General features: G+C 40.0%; 3 protein-coding genes across 3 annotated transcripts; 1 reads left to right on the forward strand and 2 right to left on the reverse strand.

Moving 5' to 3' along the window:
- Positions 1-3,553: 3,553 nt before the first annotated feature.
- LOC121383839 lies at positions 3,554-5,210 on the reverse strand. The gene has a single exon (XM_041513937.1). It carries the CDS (start codon positions 5,183-5,185, stop codon positions 3,722-3,724), a length of 1,464 nt encoding a protein of 487 aa, XP_041369871.1. The 5' UTR covers positions 5,186-5,210; the 3' UTR covers positions 3,554-3,721.
- A 3,713-nt stretch (positions 5,211-8,923) lies between these two features.
- Positions 8,924-9,841, forward strand: LOC121383840 (putative nuclease HARBI1). The gene has a single exon (XM_041513938.1). The coding sequence runs from the start codon at positions 8,924-8,926 to the stop codon at positions 9,839-9,841; it is 918 nt and encodes a 305-aa protein (XP_041369872.1).
- A 1,004-nt stretch (positions 9,842-10,845) lies between these two features.
- On the reverse strand, positions 10,846-12,672 carry LOC121383841. The gene is made up of 3 exons (XM_041513939.1): positions 12,538-12,672; positions 11,904-12,455; positions 10,846-11,847 (listed from the first exon to the last, which is right to left on the reverse strand). Exons 1-3 carry the CDS (start codon positions 12,670-12,672, stop codon positions 11,260-11,262), a joined length of 1,275 nt encoding a protein of 424 aa, XP_041369873.1. The 3' UTR covers positions 10,846-11,259.
- Between the last annotated feature and the right edge of the window lie 9,770 nt (positions 12,673-22,442).

Here is a 22,442-nt window from a genome sequence, read left to right on the forward strand (position 1 = left end):
GGTTGGAACGGCAAAAAGCCCAATTGATGTGTTCACCGAGGAGGTTCTATCCTGTTACCCAAGTCCCCCAGGCGAACGTTCAACCGATTAAGCTAGATCCCGCCCCGATCATGATAGATAATACCACACGATGGGTTACGAAAAACAGCAAGGATATTTTATATGCACTTTTCCATAGTCAGGATAGTACATACCAGGGCTTTTAGTATACCAGTTTTAGGGTACTGGTTGGAACAGACAAAAAACCCAATTTGTGTGTCCACAGAAGTTCAATCCTGCGACACAAGCACCTCAAGCGAGCGGTCTGGAGTAATGGATGAACGGAAAAACTGAATAGGTTCACTTACAGAATCAACCTTAAGACATATTCGTACCCCTGACGAACTCCCAACCACTGAAAAAAAATCTAAAAACAAAGTTTAAAATTAGTTCAATTTGTATATATTTAACATCTATGTCGTATTCTGACGTTTTAAGCCTTTATTACAGAATGGGCATTTTTTTAATTACAAAATGGGTACCTATTTTTTATTACAAAATGGGTCTGATTTTATTACAAAATGGGTACCTACGTTTATTACAGAATGGGTCGTTTTTTATTACAAAATGGGTACTTATTACAAAATGGGTCGTTTTTTATTACAAAATGGGTACATATTACAAAATGGGTCGTTTATTACAAAATGGGCCTCAACACATGTGTCCACCCTGGTGGAGAACAATCCCTTTTGCCCCGTCTGTGAACCATCCTGTCATTGTTACCTCGACCACCTCCTCAACCAACGGAATGCATGCTACTGCTATGTTCTGAGTGTAGCTGAAAACCGTTATCGCAAGAATGATCACTAGAGCCATGCCCCCTTTCGTCCCCTCTGACAACTGCCCTGTTACTAGACGACTGCACATTGTTATCAATTTCAGTGTTAATAATATGAAGATCACTTTGTAAATCAATTTTGATTCAAAATCACTTTCATTACCATACGTTGTTTCACCTATTTCTTTGTCGTCGGAACTCCGTATCTCAGTTAAAACTTGTTGAACAGCGAACAATTTTTTAGCCATTATTTTGCCGATTTTATACGTGTCAAACGGAAACTTTGTTGGAAACACGGAAGTTACATTCACAGGAAGTGTGGACTGAAAATTAGATAAAACAAAGCCGTTGATTGGTCGGGAAGTTGCCAAACGATATTGTTTATAAACAAAGACATGTGGAGGCCGGTTTTCCGGCTACTGGGGTATTCAGAGGTTGACGTCATGGCCAGTTTTCTGGCCGCTCAGGTTCAAAGGGTTAATCAGCATGGTAATCTGTCCGCATGGAAACGCTTGTATAGTAAATAGTGTGAAGTGATTTTTACAAAAGCAGTGCATGTTCCACACAGACAAAACAGATGCGGTTTCAATGCCGAAACTTGGCAATAATACACGCCATGGAAAAGGGCCTAAAGGAGAATAACTTTGTTGTGGAAAGTATACTGGTTTTCTTACAAATGAGATATGTCCCTGTTGCTCTAGTGAACTGCAGAGACCTGAATAAACTATTTTCAGTGTAAGCTGATTAATCATGAAGCTAATCAGAGACTGTTTGTCTGACCTTAAGTCCAGAGGTGTGGTGTTGGTCGGGTCTTCAGTCTTTATTTATAGGTGAACTGGTACTCCCCTGATCCTAAATGAACATAGAAAGTGTGTAGTTCTTTCAATGTCCAATTTTTTTTATATTACCCTATATAGAGCTGGTTATAAAAACGTTTGGCACAATGGTTCAGCTGTTTCTCAACCAAAATAGTGCAACAACTTATGAACACACAGGCGAAAAACATATAACCTACTATACTCGTGAAATCCCGATTGAAGTACTTGCCACACAGTTAACAAAATAAATCTTCCAACAACCTTCTCCGAAAATTTCCCTGCTATTTCAAACGATTGTTGGCGGCTTCACCAGCTTTGCTTTAAAAAATGACTTATTTTCACTTGGGTCTTTTGTCTGTCTATATCTGTGGTATTACTATGTGTCTGTCTCTCATTAGGGGCAGTGCGTAGCCCAGTGGTAAATAACTCGCTTAATGCGCGATTGGTCTAGGATCGATCCCCATCTGTGGGCCCATTGGGCTATTTCTAGTTCCAGCCAGTGCAGCACGACTGGTATATCAAAGGCTGTGGTGTGTGCTGTCCTGTCTGGGATGGTGCATATAAAAGATCCCTTGTTACTAATGGAAAAATGTAGCAGGTTTCCTCTGATGACTACAAGTCAGAATTACCAAATGTTTGACATCCAATAATAAATCAGTGTGCTTGATAGTGGTGTCATTAAACAAAACAAACAAACTGTCTCTCATTATGTATGTACGCAGTACACAGTACACAGTACACATGTCAGTACTCCAGGACGCATTGCCGTATATCACGTTTCTTGGATAGCTGCCCAAGATTGCCAACATATTTGACTTTAATGTTGTATGTAAACTTTGGATAAGCTTTGAAGGCACTCCCCAGTTCTTCCTTGAGCAGCCCATGATCAGCCAACACTTGTGCCAGTCAGACGACAGATTGTATCCTATCATACATGTATTTTCCTCCAACAGTGTGTCTCTCTCGTTACCTGTGATGTCTGAAACAATGCTGTTGATTATTTTGTTCATCAATCCAACTGTAGTTCCATTTGTATTATGTGCCACATTAGAGAATTACTGTAAACTGATAATTAAGAAACTGACAAAGAGACAGGCGGAGAGAGAGGAGAAATATTATATTCATTTATTTTTGTTACTTCATATTCATATTGGTAGGTATGTGACAAAAAAAAATCAAAGTTAACAGATTCCAACTGTAAAGAGCATGGAAAGACCTTTCTAATGACACCTGGATCATCATCCTTTGACAATTATTAAGGGAGTTATGACATTTTATAAGGCGTCTTTTATGGGTCGTTTCGGTCCATTGTTTTAATGGAAAAGCATGGAATTCTGAATTTGAGGTGTGACCCGTCTCATAAATTTTCCCCGATTTCATGCCATAACTTTCTCAATTCTTATCCGATTTTCAAAAACTTTGTGTCATTGGAAAGCTTAAGAAAAGGGCAATACAAATAATCTATCTCTACACTATTTCATTAATGATTGTGTTACATAATAAAAGAGTAAGCAAGGAGAGGTGTGGTCTGGTCCATCACGGATGGAGAATAATCTCCGAGAGTCCTCCCAATCTTGGTGACACCCAACAGAAATCCTTTTCAGACCATATTCAGTCCATATACTTGCTAGGGCAGGGATGACAGCACCTGAAAGTTGTAATTTATTGGACAATTATGAAGGACTTACCCACAGTAATGTATCAATCTAAGTTCTCTTCTAACAGGAAGACAACGTTGCGGTGACGAGACCATGAAGAAAGTCTATGGTATCATAGAGAAATCAATCCAGTTCATGAGTCTCGGTCATGTCAGTGCCTATGTTCCACAGTCTATTCTTTACCTCATAGTCTCCTAACAGGAAGAAGGGGACAAAAAACTAGTTACAGTAATCTATTCAGTTTATGTTGTAGGAGTTTGTGTTTAACACTGCAATTCACACAGATGAATTCCTCAAGTCTCTCTATCAATCATGTCAGTCAGTGTCCCACAGTCTAAGATAAAGTTAAATCACCACACATCAGATCAGCTGCCAAAGCACATTTCTTCATATCATAGTCAACAGCATTGTCCTCGTAGGTTTCACTCTCACCCCAGTATCCAACAACATACACCCCTCCACCTCCCTTCAACACCTTTTCTATTTTGCCAAAATATACTATCTTCTCTTGATTCTTGATCATACCAAATATGACAGATCCTATGGCCAACAATCTTCCCATCCAAGATGTCTTGAACTTGTTGTCTAGTGTTCACCTCTATATCAGGAAATTCAGTGGCAAGATCAACGCCAGTTTGTTTTAACCTTGCTTCGAGCTTGTTTCTCTGATACGTCACTTGTTGCTGCTTCTTAGCAGCCACCCTTCTGGAAATTTCTTGACGAATTTCAATACATTTCTTCCTTTTCCTTTGACGTACTTTCCGTCCCAAGGTAATAACCAACTTCATCAGTTTCTCTCTCTTTGCAGGTTCAAGACTGTCTAGGTAGTCAACTACTCTGTTCTGGGCACGGAGGCACAAAGAAATATAACACAGTGTGGCATTTGGGGCATTGGCCTTTGCAGCACTAAACATGCCCATTACCTGCTCCGCATCAATGTTGTGACATCTCGCCGATTCCGTCTCCTTTCGTAGTTCATTAGTAACATCCAGATCGAAGTACCGTCTGTACTGTTTCTCCAGAACAGTGACAATGGCAGTCAGGCAGTTCTTCATCATTGACATGAAAAGTTCTTCATCAATCGTTTTCTGCTGCAATTTCATCAGCCGATTATCTGGGGTCAACTCGTCTTCAAAGAAGTCAGTCTTCATTGTGAGAGTTTCCTGGGGGCTTGAGCAACATGCTTTAACTCTGGCGAGGACTTGTTTCACGACACTAATCCCATCTACATGACTGATCTGCGTTGTTGTAGACGTATAAAACCTTCTCATCCATGGCCCGGAAAGAATCTTGCCTATGAGGCCAAGTATTTGGATCTCAACTTTGGCTACTGGAGACAGGAAATCATGCAATATGCTTGCGTGTAAGCCACCACATGAAACAGTTCCTTCTTTAAAAAATGTCTGGAAAAAGGTCTCATGCTCCACCAACTTTCCACAAGTAAGAAACAGAATGTGCAACCTGGTGCCCCAATATCTTGGAATCAATCCTTTCGGGAGACCAGCATCTAAGAGAGCAGTGGTGAATCCCTTGGGATCACCTCGTCCATCCTTGAATCGGAACTTGTTAATGGACAATACAAGTTGGCCGGCCATGCACTCCGTTCCAAACAGTTTCTTGATAAGAACCCTGGGTTCGGCTTCTTTAAGCGCAGATCTACTGGAACTAGCTATTGTATCCAGTGGATGGAGGTGACATTTGAGTTCATTCAAATGAATCCCCCACGTATTCTCGAGACGAACTATGGTGGCATGATTAACGGCTGCACGGTCAGTCATGGTGTTGCGAATGTGGGAGATTATTTTTGAACAGTTAAGAGTCAAAGTCAGTAGTATAGAAAGCACAATACACTTCAGCAACACGGTCAATTGACTCCACAATGTGCATTTCATAATCTTCAGCCGTCCCCCCAGGTAACTGATCCAAGTCGATCACATGACATTCTTCCTGGCCATTGACATGGACTGAATTAACATGAACCCCATCCTGGGTGGTGGTGGCATCAAAACCTAACGTGAGATTTTCCTCCTTCATTAACATTTCAACTGCCTGAAAGTCTGACACAATTCCTAGTTCACGTGCCATTAGCTCAACGGTACTCCTATGTGGTACTTTGTCCACAGTAATACCAAGCCTTTTGTTGAATTTTTCTATTAAAATTGGAATGTTTTTTGTCGGCACGTTATTTACCAGCAAATCATACACGTGAAACCTCATATCCATTGAGTATGTTTTTCCTTCTTTTTCCATGCTGGGCTTTTCTTTCAGTGACTTAATTGCGTCTTCTAAGGTCAATATTTTATCCTCCAAACCACCAACTGTCTCATCCTTCTTCCTTAGCTTTTCCTGGAGTTCTATAAATTGAGACATGGCAATGTAATTACAGCTCAAAGAGACAGATGAATTAGCTTTCTCTTTCGTTAGTCTTTTACACTTTTTGCTCATTGCTTTCAACTTCTTCCGTGTAGTGGCAAGTTCTTTGCCATTTTCATCCTGGGGCTGAGCAAGTTTCTTTCTCAATATATGTATTTGTTCACCTTTCTTCAGCAATGCTGCCTTCTTTCTGCTAATGTCTTGATTTAGATATTTGATTCTATTCACCTTTTGAGTGTCAATTTGTGACCGTAGTTTCTTTACAGTGCTCATGTGTCTCTCCTTCATAGCAATGTTTGTTTGGGAAACAAACTCTAACCGTTTTTTCATCTTCAACTTCCTTGGAGTCAGGTTGCGAAGTTGCCGTCATGATGAACGAACAGATGATCTTGGTGTATTTGACTTTGAGTGATTGGGTCCTCCAGGAAGTGGTGTCTCTGGATCCACGGTCAAGGCTCGTTCAGACTGCTCCAAGGAATCAGAAGGTCCAGGCTGGGGTTCCTCTAGATCTGCAAGTCCTGGCTCTGGATCCGGATGTGAATGATCAGGTTTAAGTTGCGCTGAATAATCTGAATCTCCTGGCTGGGGTTCCTCAGGATCTGGCTGTTGGTCTTCTTGGATATGATGAAACAACGTATACGACTCGCTGCACAGGCTTGAATACTTCTCCATGGCAGCATCATTGACACCACCCTGAAACTTCTTTGTCCAGTTCAAAAGAGAACGCAGCTGGGCCGGGGTTATCTTGCATGGAACTTTTTCTGCTACCACTTAAAGCGTCTTTCCAATGGATCTGTCATTAGCGATGTGCAGAAGGAGCATGTGTCCATTTTTTAGGTCATTCAAGTCATCAGGGAAGATGCTATAGTTGTCTGTAAGGTGCTGACAAATCTTGCCAATCTTCTCCGGCAATGCCACTCTGTTTCTTAACCGGGCGTGGCATGGTCTCCCACCTGGAATGAAGAAAAAGACATTATAATTTATTATAATAACAATTGGTTTGTCTGCGGTGGATTTATCAAAGTTTATAGTGAATACATGGACAGATCATCCCCCATTTTACAACAGGCCCCGTGCTTATAAAACTTTTAAAGTCCAGACTTTAGACTTTAACTAAAGTCTATACTTTAAATTTAAAGTCTGGTAACCCACCAGACTTTAACATAACGTCTGAAACAATCTATCTCACAATATATCATTTGAAATGGCTGATATCAGACGATGCTCAATCTTTATAAAGTCTAGACTTTAAGTTGAAGACTAAAGTCTGCACTTTATTAAAGTCTGAACTTTAAAAGTTTTATAAGCATGGGGCCTGGTCAGTTAACTTCTCATTTCTATCAAAATTATTTTCAAAATTTAAAAAAACATACAGGTACATGTAAGTGCATTACATTATGATTAAATCTGAAATTAAAATTAAAAGCACAAAAATAATCCAATTATGAGCATAAATAAAGAAGATAAACAATGCATAAAAAAGCACATGGCTACTTGTGTTTGTAAAGATTGGTATTGGCCAATCATATTGCTAGAATCCGGTCACGTGACCTCAAGATGGACCGCGTGCCTTATTTTAGTAGGTAAAATATTCATCAAAATCGACGATCATCGGCGTATCTAAGTATTATTTTTAATAAACATTACCAGGATTAAGTTGTTAACATCCTAATTTATCATTTAAATTTAATCATAGTATGCTATGATTATCTAATCAGTGCAAAAATGTATCTTTTTTCAGTGAAATCTGACAAAATTTTGCATAATTTGCCCCCGACATACGTTTTTTCCCCGCCGTCAAAATCAATGTTACGATGCTCCAATTTGCCTCAAATTATATTCTGATATGGAGAAGTGTATAAACAAACAAATTAAATTGGTTTCAAAACTATCAAAACTTACCTTTAGGTACTGTGCCGATGACTTTAGCGGCCAAAAATTTGAATGGATATTTTTTTCATTTCTAAAAATTCGAAGACGCAGTGCTAGAGATAAATGTGAACTACGTCATCAATACGGGTGTATTCCTGGTAGTCCTAAAGCACGGCTTCCAGACAAAACGAAAGAATGCTGTCCGTGGTGCAACGCGCAGTGCTCTGCACAGGTACAGCAGACCAAGCAATTAGCATGAAAATTGCCTGGTTTTCACGTACCTACAGCAAGTAATGGAGACACAGCTGATGGAATGGACGGGCATATGGTAGACGGATGCGGCACAACAAGCACTGTATTTGATGGAGCAGATTCATGTTGGCTTGATGTTGAAGGATGAGGCACATCCAGAGTTGATGGGGGCGTGACAACACAGGATTTCGCCTTGGGCCTGGGGGTCACACAAACTTTGACAAAATCCTCCTTACAGTCCTCCTCAAATGATTTAAACTCCACAGGATCAGTTAGCTTTCTGTACTTTTCCAAGGATACCAAGACTTTCAAGATAGAATAGTATGAATCAGGAGCACCAGGTATTGTTTTCAGTAACTTCTGCACTGAACCAACATGTCTGTGATTACTGATCAAAAGGTGGAAAACATGTCCCTTCTTTAAATCCTGGACGGCTGATGGCAGTAAAGCCCCAGTCCCATATAGGTGCCGGATCAACACGGATCACGTCCGGCACGATCCGGCGTGTGAACCGTGTAGCCGCCGTGTAGCTCCGCGGCGATCCCTGTTGGTCCTGGAACGTCCGGGAATGTCCTTGGGGCTCCGGGAGGCCAACACGGCAGTTTTGGGAAGTTCAAAACTGCTGTGTTCTTCCGTGACGGTCCGGGGAGATGGCAACATCCGGGGTGGTCTGTGTAGCTGCCGTGTAGGGTCCGGGGACAGCCGTATCTCTGCCTTGATTGTCTTGAGCGTCCTTGACAGTCCAGGAACAAATTTCAGACCCCGGACCATCAAGGATCATGACGGCAGAGGTACGGTTGTCCCCGGACCCTTCACGGCGGTTACACGGAACACGCCGGTACAGTTTGATTTTTAGGGCTACCATCACGGATCAGCACGGAGCTACTACGGACGAAGACGGTGCAAACATGGACAAACACGGTGGAAACCCGGCGGATACACGGACTATCACGGAATAACACGGACGATGACGGATAGACAGGGTGCCAACAAGGACCTTCACGGTGAAAACACGGACTATTACGGACTATCACGGAGGAACATGGAATAACACGGACGATGGCGGATGCTCATATAAATAGGAGCAATTTGAACATCGATTCACTTCTTTTCTGTGCTACCGACGATGCAACATGGGCGATGAGATGACGGCCGAGGACAAGCTGATGCTGATGAGATGCCAGCTTCAATTGCAAAAAGCTCAGGTTGAAAACGCTATCGTGATTGCCAAAACGAAGCTACGACAGAGAGATAGAGAAGTCGTGAAAAAAGTTGTATCTACACCACTGAATAGAAGGAAAAAGAGAACCATCTGGGTCAGAAAATGGCTCGCCAGAAGACCAGACCTGGGTCAGTACGCATGGCTGATGGACGAACTGAAGAAAGAAGACGCCAAGGGCTTCTGTAATTTCCTGCGCATGGGCTGTCAGATATACCAAGAGATCCTGACACGCATTGAGCACAGAATCAAGCCGAAGAAGTCAAAGTACAGGAAGCCTCTGACAGCTGGCATTAAGTTGGCAATAACATTGCGGTACCTAGCATCAGGGGACAGCTACCACTCTCTGATGTATGCCTTCAGGGTCGCACACAACACCATCTCCAAGGTCATCCGTCAGGTCTGCGATGCAATACTTGTAGAGTTTGCTGACGAACCAATTCCCTGTCCTGAAATGCCAGATGAGTGGAAGAACATCGCCAAGCATTTCGGCGATCGATGGCAGCTGCACAACTGTGTGGGTGCCTTGGACGGAAAGCACATCGCCATACAGTGTCCTCGGCGTGGTGGCTCGTTGTACTACAACTACAAGGGGTACCATACCATAATCCTCATGGCCTTGGTCGACGCCGACTACAAGTTCATTTGGGCGGAAGTAGGCAGCAATGGATCAGCCGGTGATGCTCAAGTGTTCAACAATAGTGAGCTGAAGGAAGCCATCGACAAGGGAGTGTTGGGCCTACCTGATCCTGAACCTTTACCAAACGACGACAAACCAATGCTGTTCTACATTTCTGCGGATGACGCCTTCGCCTTGAATAAGTGGCTCTAAGAAGAACATGTCACATTCTGAGAGAGTCTACAACTACCGACTGTCCAGGGGGCGACGAATTGTGGAAAACATGTTCGGTGTCTACTCACCACGATGTTGCAGTCTCCAGAGACAGTGACGTCCATTGTGCTGTCTTGCATCTGCTTACACAATCTTCTGAGACTGTGCAATAGAAATGAGCATGTGAGTGTCGCTGACCAGGAGGACAACAATCACAACATCATACCAGGAGAATGGCGAAAGGACAACCCTCTCATAGATGGGGTGTCGGAAGTTCCTCCCAACTCAACCACGAAGGCAGCAAAGAACCAACGGGAATACCTTCGGGCCTACTTCAGCTCAGAAGCCGGATCAGTGTCCTGGCAGGACGACATGATATGAACATTGTGCATGAACAAAATATTCTATGGACTTATAATTTTATGATGTGGAGTTATAATTATGAACAATATTCTGTGGACTTATATTTCGTGATATTTAAGAAGTGAATGTCATTAGATATGTGCAAAATTCTGTGATGTGTGATAATAATAAACTGAAATGTTATGTAATAAAGTGTTATATCAAAATAAAACATTGTTCGTTTCAATGTGCAAAAAAAAGAGAGCCTATATATATATATATATATATATATATATATATATATATATATATATATATATATATACATATATACGGGTATAGCATGCCGATGCCGTGGTTGAGTAATGATTTCAAACTAGATGAAATGATTTTGTACATGAACATCCTTATACTAATAGTATTTATATTGTGTGATCAATTAAAACGTGTAATCAGTTTATAATCCTTCGGACTATCGGACCTTCGGTCTATCGGACCTTATTTTTTAAAATAGATTTTCCAACTTTTTCTTTCCAACTCTTTCAGATTTAGTGCTTATAAGAGTTGGAGAAGTTCTTTTTCTTTTATTTTTTTTATCGGTTTTCAAACTTTTTAATGACCTTTTTTTATTAAGAACTCAACAAGTGAATTAAGTTTCAAACAAAACAAACTTTTTTATTACACATTACATATAACAGGTAAATCAAATGAACATAATCGCAAGTAATTTCAATAGTCCATAATGCAGTTAAAGTTCACAGTTCAAAAAAAATAAAAAAATCACATTTCAAAGTTCATATTCACAAATGTTCAGTTGAAGGTGCCATCTGGTTGTCGACCCGCAGGAGACGGCGTTGTGTTTAAATTGGAGAAATCCGGAATACTTGGCAGTTGAAAGCTGGAGTTCAAGCTGGTTGGAGTACTGGCTGGGCGAGGTGGTTGCGACGTCGACGTGGACGCGACGTTCTGTCCTGCTGTTGGTCCCATGGTGTCCCACGTAGGAGTGGTGCGGACACCACCGAAGAAAGTCTGTTGCTGCTGCTGTTGTTGCTGCTGAACGGGAGTCAACAATGTTGTTAACGTAGTCTGATCATGGTGCTGCTGCTCATGGGAATGAATTGCTGTCCGGTATGAGGTATTTGTAGTTGTCGGGACTCCTCTGCAAAGCTCAACATCATGTCGAAGCTGGCACGATAGAACCTCAGAAGAAGTGTCGGGTCCAAGTTTGCAGCCATTGCCCCGAACCATGTCCCCCATGCAGCTGTGGCCGACCTCTGTTCACACGACACAAGCCCTGTTATCTGTCCCTGGATAGCGTTGGAGCGTTCCTGCTGAGACTGAAGCGAGCTGCTGAGGTTCACAACCTCAGCGGTGTCATCCAGGGCTGGGACAGCCGTGCTGGTCTTTTTCTGTGATGATGATGATTTGGTGGGAATGCTTCTTCCCCTCACAGTGCAGGACTTCCCCTTGGACGTGGGTGGTTCTGGTGCTGGAGACTGGTCACCGGTCTCCTCTGGTTCCTCCTGGGTGTCATGCTCCATCTCCTGCTCTGAGTCTGAGGAAACTGTGGGGAGTGCCGTGTCCAGGCGAGGCTTCAACTGCAAAGACAAAAAGGTAAAACACGCTGTAAGTATTTGGTAAAAATTATAAATGTATACATTCAATCATAACATCATGTAATAAAAAAATGACAAGAAAAATCACATTAGTAATGTAAATTTATACTCACACTGCATGCTGGTCTGCCCTTCACTCTCACTATGTGAGATGCCAGGAACCCAAAGTTCTGCATAAGGAAGGTGTCCCAGTCACTCGTGTCTTTTGTTGCCGAGCCGCTCTTCTTGTCGGACATCTTCCCGACCTTCGTCCTGACGCTCTCGTACCAGGTCTTCAGCATAGGCCCGGACTCCAGATCAAGCTCTGCTGCCTTTGAATTCCAGAGGTCTATCTTCTTTGCCGTGTTTTTGTATTCCTTCATGCTCTTCGTGTACAGCATAGGGTTCTCCTTGAGCCAATCGGCCAACTCCACCTCCTGTTCGTCTGACAGGATCAGGGACTTCTTCTTTTTCTTAGCGGCAATAGCTGTGGGTGGTGCTGATGCTTGTACTTGTGAAGGTGATGGCGATCTTGATCTGGATCTTGATCGCGATCTTGTTTCTTGTTGTTGCTGTTGTTCTGTTGCTTCTTCGGTAGCGGATGCTGCTCGTGACGACCTTTTGGGAACTGGAAGGCCCACTATGGTTTCTTTTTGGCTGGCATTTTGACGTTTTTGCTAATGTATAATATGCTGAAATACGATGTGACACGTTCGAGATCCGATTGCAGAACGATGGAATCACCGAAAATCAGCCTGCTTTCATACAGGTTATTGACGGTCCGGGGTGGTCCGTGTAGACGCCGTGTTTATCCGGGGCTGTCCATGTCTCTGCCGTATTGGTCCATGTTAGTCCGTCGCTCTGCCGTGACTGTCCGGAACGGTCCTTGGTCATCCGTGTTGATTGCGTGTTGCTGCCGTGTTTGTATGGGTTCGTCCGTGTAGCTGCCGTGTTGATTGCGTGTTGCTGCCGTGTTTGTACGGGTTCGTCCGTGTAGCTGCTGTGTTGCCACCGGTGTGATGGTCGTTGGACGACCGTCGACGCTCAAAAACCCCAAAAAGAGCACGGATCATCCCGGATCTTGATCCGGCACTTTCCGGGACTGCCGTGTCCATCCGTGCTTATATGGGACTGGGGCTTAAGCTGTAGTATTCATTGACGTGAAGTGCGGCTTTCCCATAAGTTGGAGGTGGACTATTAAACAGCCGACGGTTACTTTTCTTAAGAGGCATTTCGGGGGCATTCCAGTTACAGGACCTGAAAAACTGATTTTACAGGAGACACTTAAAACTGATTATATGTTCATGACATAAATCGAACACTTTGTATTTTGGTATAACTCTATCATTTCTTATGCTTTATATGCAAAAGTGTTAATTTTCTAAATTAATGATGCATGATGGGTAATATCGGACATACGACTATTTGGAATGAAAAATATGATATTATTTATGAGTTACAACTTTTTATTACTAATGGTATCTTGTCATATTCGGTATAATTATATTGATACTGCAGTAGCTCCTGGATTATGCACGATGCAGATTTGTGAAATGACACCAAGTACTTCTGAAGGATGCTTAGTTAGTGCGTTGCATACAGCATATTTTTGGTGTGTCTTATATACATTTATCTTAACCTAAACTATACATCAATTGCTTGTACCTGGATGGAGGAGGGCTACTGACAGGTATAAATGAACATGACTATCTGCTTAGATCACTCCACTAACACGTCATAAAAAAACAAAACAATGAAAACTAATATTTATAAATTGAACTTTCTTTATTTAAACACAACGGAAATGTCATTTCCAAACAGAAAAACCCCATCCTGCAACTTTACGAAGTGCACGGTTCCATCCAGACCTCTGTGATATAGTTTTTTGTAATGCATGCTATAAATGCACACACGTTTAAGTTCGGTAGTACTATTAGCCCAAATTCTACTCGTGTGACAAACTATTGTAAAAAGCATGAAAATCCTTTGGAATAACTGGTTTAAGTTCTTGTAAGTGCTTGTACTTAAGAGCTTTAATTGGAATGGTGTGATTGTAGAGCTGTTCAACTGTGTCTCCAAGTGCTGGCTCTGAACACCTTGCACACCTTGGTAGGTCTTCATAAGCATTGCTGTATTGTGTTTTGTACTGAATTACTCCATCAGATGTGTATTTAATGACACAGATGTCTGTAACAACACAATCTCCAACCTTTATTCCTGGGCGAGTAGTATTTAAGTGAAGCAAAGTCCTTAAAAAAGGTATGAGACAGATAATGTACTCTGTACTTTTGAGAGATCCTTGCTGATTTGATTAAATCCACATATGTTTGTGGGCTGTAAATTGGTTTGTTTCTCAATTTTCTCTCGATGGTGCTGTGTACACATCACATTCCATCTGCATGTGGCCCTTTTCTAAAAACTTCTGAACAATTGTCATACCTTTTTTATGAGCCATACATGAAAGAGCATTTGAAAGGATAACGTTGCGATTTTGGTATGTGCAGCCATCGCTGTAAATAACCTTCACCTTCAGTGTCATCCCAGAAATAGCAGTCAACATCTTTAGAGGTCATGTCATGAATGGTGTAATTATGGCAACCAAGCTTTGTTTTGTAGTACATTGCGCTAGCTTTAAGCAGTGGACAAAGAAGAAGACCTTGAAGATCTACCGTGACAACTCTGAAGTTGTTTTCTATCAAAGCTCTTTCTTTATCCATATTTTTCTCCTTCCTGGCTGCTTCTTTTCTCTCTCTGTGGAATTCATATTGTTCTTCGGATATATTTTTTGCCTCATAAGAGCAACATATGTCACACTGGTCTTTTGTGGATTGGTACAAACACAGATTCATATCTACAAAAATGTTTCTAAAGACTTTAATACTTGTAGGGGTTTTATCATCACTAGTGCATTTCTCAGAATATGCACGGTAAAGCTCGGCAAATGAGGTGAAAATGGGCTCGAGATAAGTTTTGGTTGAAGACGCACGACAATAATGGGAGGGCATTTTTGAAAGTGATTCTAAAAACTCTCTTGCATATAATGTCTTACTTTCATGTGTATTTTTTCTTTTCTCTGGAATGTCTGGATTTCCAGTAGGGCTTACCCAACTATAAACAGTCTTTTCTCCAACCGATAAGGTTGTCAAAAACATACTCTTACAGACACACAATCTTTTTTCGGCTGGTTTCAAGTAGTATCTACAGGATTTGTTTCTTCTACTGCTGCCCTCTGTCCTGCTCTCTTTCACCCCAGATGTTTCCACCATCCTGGCTACATAAACCTCCTTCTGATTCCAATCCATATTCAGCCAAAACGCTTCAAATATACTTTTCCTTTTATCTTCAGTTAACACTGAACATTTCTTAAATTTACAGCTCCGAGTGCAGTGACTTTGTTTCAGTTCACGTTGATTCTTGTCAACACTGTAGGAGTATTTGCCTGATGCATCATTCTTTGCTCCAAGGTATTTTTTCCCTTGCATTCTCATCTTTTGTTTTTATTTTTTGACCAATTAATACTTTCAGCTTTCCCTTTTTTGGCTCTATTCTTCTTTCCAGCATCCTCCTGAACATCTTTCACACCTGTGTTTGCAGCTTTCCCTTTTGGCCCATGGTCTTCACTATCTGTACTACTGTAGTCATCCTTTGTTGTGTACTTCCAAGTGGGATCCTTGCAGTGTCATCAAAACTTTCACCAAAGGAGTCGTTGTTTTTCTCATTCTCTGTATCGAAATTATCAGACTCGTAACATTTACGTTGGTTTATTTCGTTCATGCATGCCCCTTGAATCCGAAAATGTGTTGTCACAGTCTCATGTTCAAGTGAAGTACTAGGTATACTTGCAGGCACATTAGAATCATGTTCTTTTGCAACTGGTGTAAATGTGTTACTTTTAATTTGGGAGTGTTTCTCTAGTGACAATTCAACCAAACGCTTCCCTCTGGAAAGTTTATCAACATCCATTTTCACACCGGGGATGTAATTTGAGTTCTATAGTGTCGTAGTCATTATCCTTAACACCAACTACTATATATCTAGGCGTTGTTTAGGAAAACAACTTGTAGTAAATGTTTGCAATAAAGTCAAAGTTTTTTCCCTTATTGGTGAATTCCCCTATTTCTCTCTTATACAAAGTTTCAACTATACATGTGGACTGAATGTTAGCACGGTAATGTAAGTCAGCAGAATTCCTGCACCAAGTACTGGCCATTTGTTAGCAATCTGATAGAGAAGAGATCACTGAAATTAGTAAGAGCCCATATTAAATTATCGTGGTGGAGTTTTATGAAACTGATTATTGTATATTATATGTTCAGTAATTAATGGCACCAACTGGACGAAAACAATGCCCCCAAAACTATTGGAGGTGTGTGTGGGGGTGGGGGGGGGGGGGGGTGTAGGTGTATGGGGATGCTTTGGTTAAGAGGGGGGGGGGATGCAGAGGAGTTGCTATACCCAAAATTTTACACGGATAAAAACAAGTAAAAGATTGCCAGAATTTTCCCCATTGAATCAGCATTGTTTTGCCCGAATTTTTGTGGGGTGGGGTGGTGGTGGTGACCCCCCTGGCTTGTATGCCAATGGCGGGTGGGGGGGGGGGGGGCAAACTGGCTGTGCAAGACCTGGAAAGGTGTGATTTTGTTTTACCATTGATATATTGTGATGTCTGAATACAAAAAAATATGTAATTATACAGCAAAACCTGTCAATATTGCTATTATTAAAAATGTATATAATCTGAATTTCACAAATTAACCAGGCAGTTAGATTAAATATGTCGTATATCGGGAATAGATCAAATAAATCATAAAGGCCATCAACACTTCATAATATATATTTGTCTAGTTTGTGTATGTTGCAATGTACTAAAGAAAATATGGTTTAACAGTTTACGTATGATAATCTCATCTGAAACAGACAAATAAGATTTTACTGCGGCTTTTTCGTGGTTTACACTAGCACGATGTATGATATACAATATTTTAGAATCCCAGTTGTACAACCAACTGAGATAAGCTATTTTGTCACATGTCTCGAATATTAAGTATTTATTGGCTGAGAGATACGATATTTTGAGAGAGAATGTAATGCATCCCGCCGATTTCAAAACTGCGAAAAAAGATTTCGCGCCAAAAGTTGACATACAACATTTTAGAAGTCCACTGATGATATGTTCATCCCACTGACCATATAACCAATGCTTGCCAAATATGGCCCCATATCCCACATTACTAGCATCTGTATACATTTGTAGTCGTTCTGACGATTCCCAACTATTTGGCAAAAACATAGTAGTTCCATTGAAATGTTCAATGAACATTGTCTATACCTTCAGGTCTAATTTTGCTTCTTTGGATGTCCTAATATGGTGAACTGGATTGGAAATCTTACAAGTTAGGTTAATCAATCGCCACAGAAATGTTCTACCAGGTACTATCACTCTACATGCTAAGTTTAATAAACCTATCAATGACTGCAATTCTTTAAGTGTAACTTTTTTCTTGCCTAGGAATGCGTGTAGTGACGTTTTGATTTTTTCGATTTTGTCTAGCGGTAATCGGGCTATCATCAAGTCAGTGTCTAGCTCAATCCCTAAGAACATAATACGTGTAGTGGGCTCAACAGTTTTCTCTTGCTTTATTTTAATTCCGACATGTTGACAGCTCTAAGAAATTTTTTAATACGTTTTGACAATGTGTCTCTACAGGGAGACCCATAAACAAAAAATCATCCAAAACATGAACTACAAACTTAGCTTGAAAATAGTTTTCCATTATCCAATGTAAAGCGGAGCTGAACTTTTCGAATAATTGACATGAAATTGTGCATTCCATTGGTAGACATCTATCATAGTAATATAGCCCTGCTATTTGCATACCTAAGAGTTCATAATCTGATGGACTTATCGGAATAATTCTAAAAGCAGACTCTATATCCGTTTTGGCCAGCAACGCCCCTTGTCCCAGTTGGTTAATTTGAAATATGGCTTTATCCGAAGTTTCATATTGTACCGTTTTATTTGCATCAGAAATTCCGTCGTTAATTAAAAACCCTAAAGGATAGGACAGGTGATGGACAACCCTGTACTCCCCATGTTCTTTTTTGGGAACTAATCCTAAAGGTGAAATTTGTAAGTTATCAAAAGGAGGTGTGTTAAAGGGTCCTACAATCCTACCCAACTCTATTTCTTTGTCAATTTTTTCCATCAAACCACCTGGCATTTCTATTGTAGATTTTAAATTTTGACTAGATCTATATGCCCGAGGGCCATTATAACACAATGAAAAGCCATTTTTAAATCCTGCTTCTAAAAACTGTACTAATTCTGAGTCATATCCTTCTAAGAAGGGACGCAAATATTTAAATCTAACGGGCGTTACTCTGCTGACTGGCTCGTATTTTTTTATTTGCGGCTGCATTATTCGGTGCTGCAGTATAGGTGGAATTTGCTTTGTCGGATTTTGAACACTTCTGAAAGGAATGGGGTCCACCACATGCTTTGCAGGCATGCTTGAACCAGCAGTTGTTTCTGTTGCACACCCTATTCCTCTGAAAGGCAAAACAAACTTTACTTTGACCTATGCTCATATTTGGCCTGGATTGAATCTTCGTGGGTAGCACTGAATTTCCCGATGTCATGGCCTCGAGGAATAGCTCATTATTTGGCTCATCAAAAGGTAGTAATTCCAGAGAAGCTTGTCTCCACTTCCGAAAATTAATATCATAGGTTATGGCAGCCTGATCTCCCGCCTTCTTGGCAATCCGTTAAACAATATTAGCATATTTCATCAAAGAAACGGCTAAATTCGGCCTGGCCTTCACTACAATTGTGACATATATTTGGAATACCAAATTCCAAACATCAATGGATCGAATTGGGACTGGCCTTGACTTTGGGATCATTGAAAAAGTATTTGTTTGAAACGAAATGTCGAACTGATCACTGGGTCGATTTTGCACAAGTTGACCAAAATCAACAAACAAATCAGACCAAATTTTGTCTTTGTGACGAGTGTCAACATTTATATCAAGCGGGCGGGAGATGCTACCATTCAAATTATTAATGGAATAATCAACATGACCCAGTGCTGTCGTACCAATCATTTGCTCTAAGGCACCGGTGATAAATGTTGGCTGTTACTGTGCTGTACTAGGCACCGGTATGGCCGAAATAACTTCAACAAAACATGGTCTCATTCCAACTTCTTCAGCGGCAGCTGGGCTGCTCCCCGTTGCTGTTGGAGCCTGTCGCAGGACCAGAACTTCTTCCTTCAACTAGCGTATTACTTCAGCAGCAATTGACCCCTCCGTATGACGAGTTAACCACGCCCCCCGTGACACGTGATGCAAGGTTAGACAAACATTCAATAATGGCTGCCAATTCGCATAGGTCGATAGCAAAATCAACCGATCTGCCGATTACGTTTTTGCCTTAATTTATTTACAAATATCGTTGTTTAAATAAAAAGCCGACAAGAGGAGACATTCAAGTATTTCACTACAGGGTACATTTACGATGACAACGTGATTTAAATCAACGAAACCATTTTACTTCAGTAAATTTTATCGAAGCACAAGAACCCGGAAGTGAACGTCGAACCAAAAGAACATTTAAAACATCCTATGCTCGTTTTTCTTGTCAGAACTGATAAATTAAAATGTCTTGTTTGTATCTTTTTTCTTCTTTTTCATCTTAATTTTTGTTGTTGTTCGACTTTTATATTAATGGAATCCCGATATGCCGAGGAACAAGAGAATAGAATGCGCGGCGACGACCCGTTTAAAACCGTGGCGTCTTTATTTTTGGTCGGGTTGCGTTACATGTTTTGTTTAAAAAAACAAAAGGGAGGGACGTGAGCAGTAACATTAAAATACAAGGCGTGTGGGAATGCCATTAGTGTACCAAAATTTTATGCACGAAAGGTTACAAAACTATAGCAGGATACAGTCGCCTGTGCCAAAATTATGCAGGCAGTGGTTTAGATTGTGGGATTGCGATATTTATGGAGGTGTATTTTTACATAGCTGCACTGCTTGAATCAACCGATATACAGCACTTACCCTATTTATGAAACCAAAGCCATACACAAAAAAAAAAATAATAATAATAATTTAAATTCACAACTGGGGTAGCCAGGGGGTGGGTTGGTGGGGACCACATCTTTGGCCCTCCAGTTATGTATACTGACATATTGGCCCGTCTCCGTTCTGACAAGATATATTAGGGCTGTTTACGTTTGGGTGCCCCATCCCTTCTTTATAAAATCAGGCTGTCCAGCACACCCTTTTGAAAAAGTTGGACACAATTAGGAATGAAAATGTAGAAAATGTAGGACAAAAGTAGGAAAACGTAGAACAAAAGTTGCACTGAAACAGTACGTTGCGACATTATTCATGCTCGAAACACCGTTTTATGTAGTGCTTAGTTTGTACATGTATTTTGTGTTCTATCAAAAATAATGTGTATCTTATGTAATGGTCACGTTATAGTTATTTCAAATTACTGTACACTATATTAATCAATATACATATTTACATGCATAGGAATGCTACCAAGAAAAATTAAAATAATTCCCGTAACTGATGACTTTTATAATATTACAAGGAATATGGACACTTTAACAGCAATTCATGGCATTTTCAAACCAAAAAGTATGAAAAACTAAGTATTCTGAAGAAAAAGTAGGACAAATAGGACAAAAACCAAAAAGTAAGAAAAAGTAGCTGGACAGTCTGTAACATATTTGTCAATTAAGCCAGTACAACAGTGCTTAAATAAATTATAAACTCATGTGTTGTGGCAACAACTGTTGGGAATCAAACTTGAAGCTTCTGCACCCCCCCCCCCCCCCCCCCCCCACCCACCCCCCATCTCACACAACCCGCCCATTAGTTATCCTACTGTCACACAAAATGTACTCAAAAAGCTTTATCTGTTCTAGAGGCATAGGCAGATAAAAAATAGTAATAAATATTATAAGACAACCCATGCCTACAGAACAATAATAATAATACAAAATAAAAATTTAATTAAAAACATTTATATATATATATATAAAAAAAATTGTTAGAGCCAGAAGGTAAAATGGGTATGGCGCCATACCCAAATTTTGTAAAAAAAAATTAAGTTAACATTTTGACAAAATTAATGACTCTTATCATTATTCTATGATTTTCTTAAGCCTAACCCTAAATGTAACCCATTTTATTTGTGGAGGAGACCCCCCATAGCCCCTGTTGACTGTGGTTGCATTCAATAACATAGCGCCATACACAAAAAAATTATTTCTGGCAGAAACACTGTATATATATATATATATATATATATATATATATATATATATATATATATATATATATATATATAAACATAAAACTAAACCACAGATTGCAGTTCGCACAATTTGTTTAATATTTATTATAAGAATACTTCCTAACATTTTCTTTTTTCTCAAAGAGAGGGTCTTTACGTATTAATCCCCATGCAATCTGGTACAGGTAAATATATCTATTCAAAAATGTATCTTTCTGTGGCATCCATCTCCAAATCATTATCCTCGAAACTGAGCAATTAAGGATTACCATTTGATGGGTGGTGTCAAACTGAATTCCAAGTCTTGGAAGTCTGAATTACTCCTTAGCAGCAATATGTTAAACACAATTTTTTTTTTTTAATAATGTATTAAAAGAAATTGTTGAAAGTGTTTTATTTTCAGCAGCAATTTCACCCCCTGCCCCAGTTTTTCTTTCACATATCAGTTGAAACTGTTCTATTATTTCTATCATTCTGTTCTCAATATCAAGATGCAATGTAATTTGTTTAATAGTTTGTCTTCAGAATCTCATTTTCGACATCTAAGCAATGACTCCACATCCATTGGTCCAGTTGCTGAAATATATAAAAACAAACATGTTAAGTATTTCACATCCATTTGAAGAAGTACATTAGTCTGTAACTTAATTACATATCATTGTATTAATTTAAAGTTTAATTTAATTTTAGGAAAACATTTTATTAACAGGAAACAAAATCAATGTGACTAAACAAAGTATAAAATTAAAAAGTATAGCAGTAAATTAAGAAAAGTAGTGAACAATGTATTTAACGTTGATGATGTTATTTGATTTCTATTAGAAAGTTGCACAAAGCTACATATAAGATGGCATGTGGAAGAAGGAAAATGCCTATGCTTTGCTAAAATTTGGGGTATAAAATAATGATGAAAAACAAAACTACTGTCTCCAAAAGAAAATCATATTTAGGGTAGGTAATAAAAACAAAACAGATGTAAGTGCCTCATCTAGGTGGTTATGGGTTTGAAATGTTTTGAAATTAGGGTTAGAACATATTTCAAGCACATGACCATTTATAAACAGCAGTTCTTTTACTATCATTTATCTGAACATTAAAAAATATATCTATTAATTTCCAAGATTTTTTTATTATTATTATTATTATTTTTTGGCTTCAAAACATTTCAGGGTCCCTACATAAAATTTGCCTAATTTATAACTTTCCAGACAATACTTCCTTATCCCCCTAAAGCTGACAACCATATAGGTTACTCCCTCACTCCCCTCCCCCCTCCCCCCCACACAAAACAACATACACAGACTCACGCCTACACACATGCAAACAAAAAGAAAAAGAAAAAATGCTAAGA

The sequence above is a fragment of the Gigantopelta aegis genome, chromosome 10 (genome assembly GCF_016097555.1).
Source record: "Gigantopelta aegis isolate Gae_Host chromosome 10, Gae_host_genome, whole genome shotgun sequence".
NCBI classification, from domain to species: Eukaryota; Metazoa; Mollusca; class Gastropoda; order Neomphalida; family Peltospiridae; genus Gigantopelta; species Gigantopelta aegis.

Excerpts from the sequence above, each read along its gene's own strand:
- LOC121383839 (XM_041513937.1), bottom strand. The coding sequence starts at position 5,185 with ATGAAATGCACATTGTGGAGTCAATTGACCGTGTTGCTGAAGTGTATT.
- LOC121383840 (XM_041513938.1), top strand. The coding sequence starts at position 8,924 with ATGGGCGATGAGATGACGGCCGAGGACAAGCTGATGCTGATGAGATGC.
- LOC121383841 (XM_041513939.1), bottom strand. The coding sequence starts at position 12,672 with ATGACCAAGGACCGTTCCGGACAGTCACGGCAGAGCGACGGACTAACA. Across the intron at positions 12,456-12,537 it reads CGTCAATAACCTGTATGAAA|CAAAAACGTCAAAATGCCAG; the intron begins GCAGGCTGATTT and ends ATTATACATTAG. Across the intron at positions 11,848-11,903 it reads CAGCATGCAGTGTGAGTATA|TTGAATGTATACATTTATAA; the intron begins AATTTACATTAC and ends ATGATGTTATGA.